The sequence below is a fragment of the Rhea americana genome, unplaced genomic scaffold (genome assembly GCF_003343005.1).
Source record: "Rhea americana isolate MKP2758 unplaced genomic scaffold, rheAme1 scaffold_111, whole genome shotgun sequence".
Classification (NCBI taxonomy): domain Eukaryota; kingdom Metazoa; phylum Chordata; class Aves; order Rheiformes; family Rheidae; genus Rhea; species Rhea americana.
In genome coordinates this window covers 2,465,113-2,465,744 of record NW_028185162.1, presented here as the reverse complement: position 1 = coordinate 2,465,744, position 632 = coordinate 2,465,113, and the positions used below count along the sequence as shown (strand labels likewise).

Below are 632 nucleotides of genomic sequence, written 5' to 3'. Positions count from 1 at the left end.
GGCCGGGCTAGCTGCGCCGTGGCCGGGCTAGCTGCGCCGTGGCCGGGCTAGCTGCGCCGCGGCCGCCGCTCGGGGCAAGCGGCTCGTACCTCAGTGCCGCTCTGAACTCCGCGGGGCTGCGCCTGCCGGGACCCGGCTCTCCGAAATAGCCGTACTTCTCCAGGAACAGCTGCAGGAAGAGCAGTGAGAGAGGCACGGCTCAGAGCCGCCCGTCTGCTCCATTCCTTAAAGTCGCTTTTAACGGCTTTGGGGGGTTTCGGCGACGACACGGCCACATAGGAGGTAAAGCTGCTATCGACGGATAAAAACCTGCTACATCGTCGTCCGCAGCCAGAGCTTACCAGACCCACGCAAGCGGCTCCGATCAGCGGCTCGGCGCAGGGATTAAATTCCCGGCTCGAGGGCCAGGGGTTTTCCTCTTGCAGGAGGTCGGACTGCCTCGGAAAGGCGCTCCGCTCCCGAGCCGATCCGCGCTGCCAGACCCGTCCGCCCTCGTCGCCCGTCCAGACGCACCGGGGTTGCTGCTCTGAACCCGCTCCCGCAGCGCCCGAATCGCTTCCCCCTTCCCAGCCGGCCCCCCGCTTCCCGAGGCGTTTAACAGCGACATTCCCGGGAACGCCCCGCAGCCGCCT

General features: G+C 67.4%; 1 protein-coding gene across 1 annotated transcript in view; it reads right to left on the bottom strand.

The window, feature by feature from the left end:
- MMP28 (matrix metallopeptidase 28) overlaps positions 1-632 on the bottom strand; it is a gene marked incomplete at its 5' end in the record, with an annotated part of 8,431 nt that extends 7,799 nt beyond the window's left edge. The window contains 2 exons of the mRNA XM_085314791.1: positions 90-169; positions 342-632. Of these exons, the coding sequence (XP_085170917.1) occupies positions 90-169; positions 342-632 (371 nt within the window). The remainder of the gene's footprint in view (positions 1-89; positions 170-341) is intronic.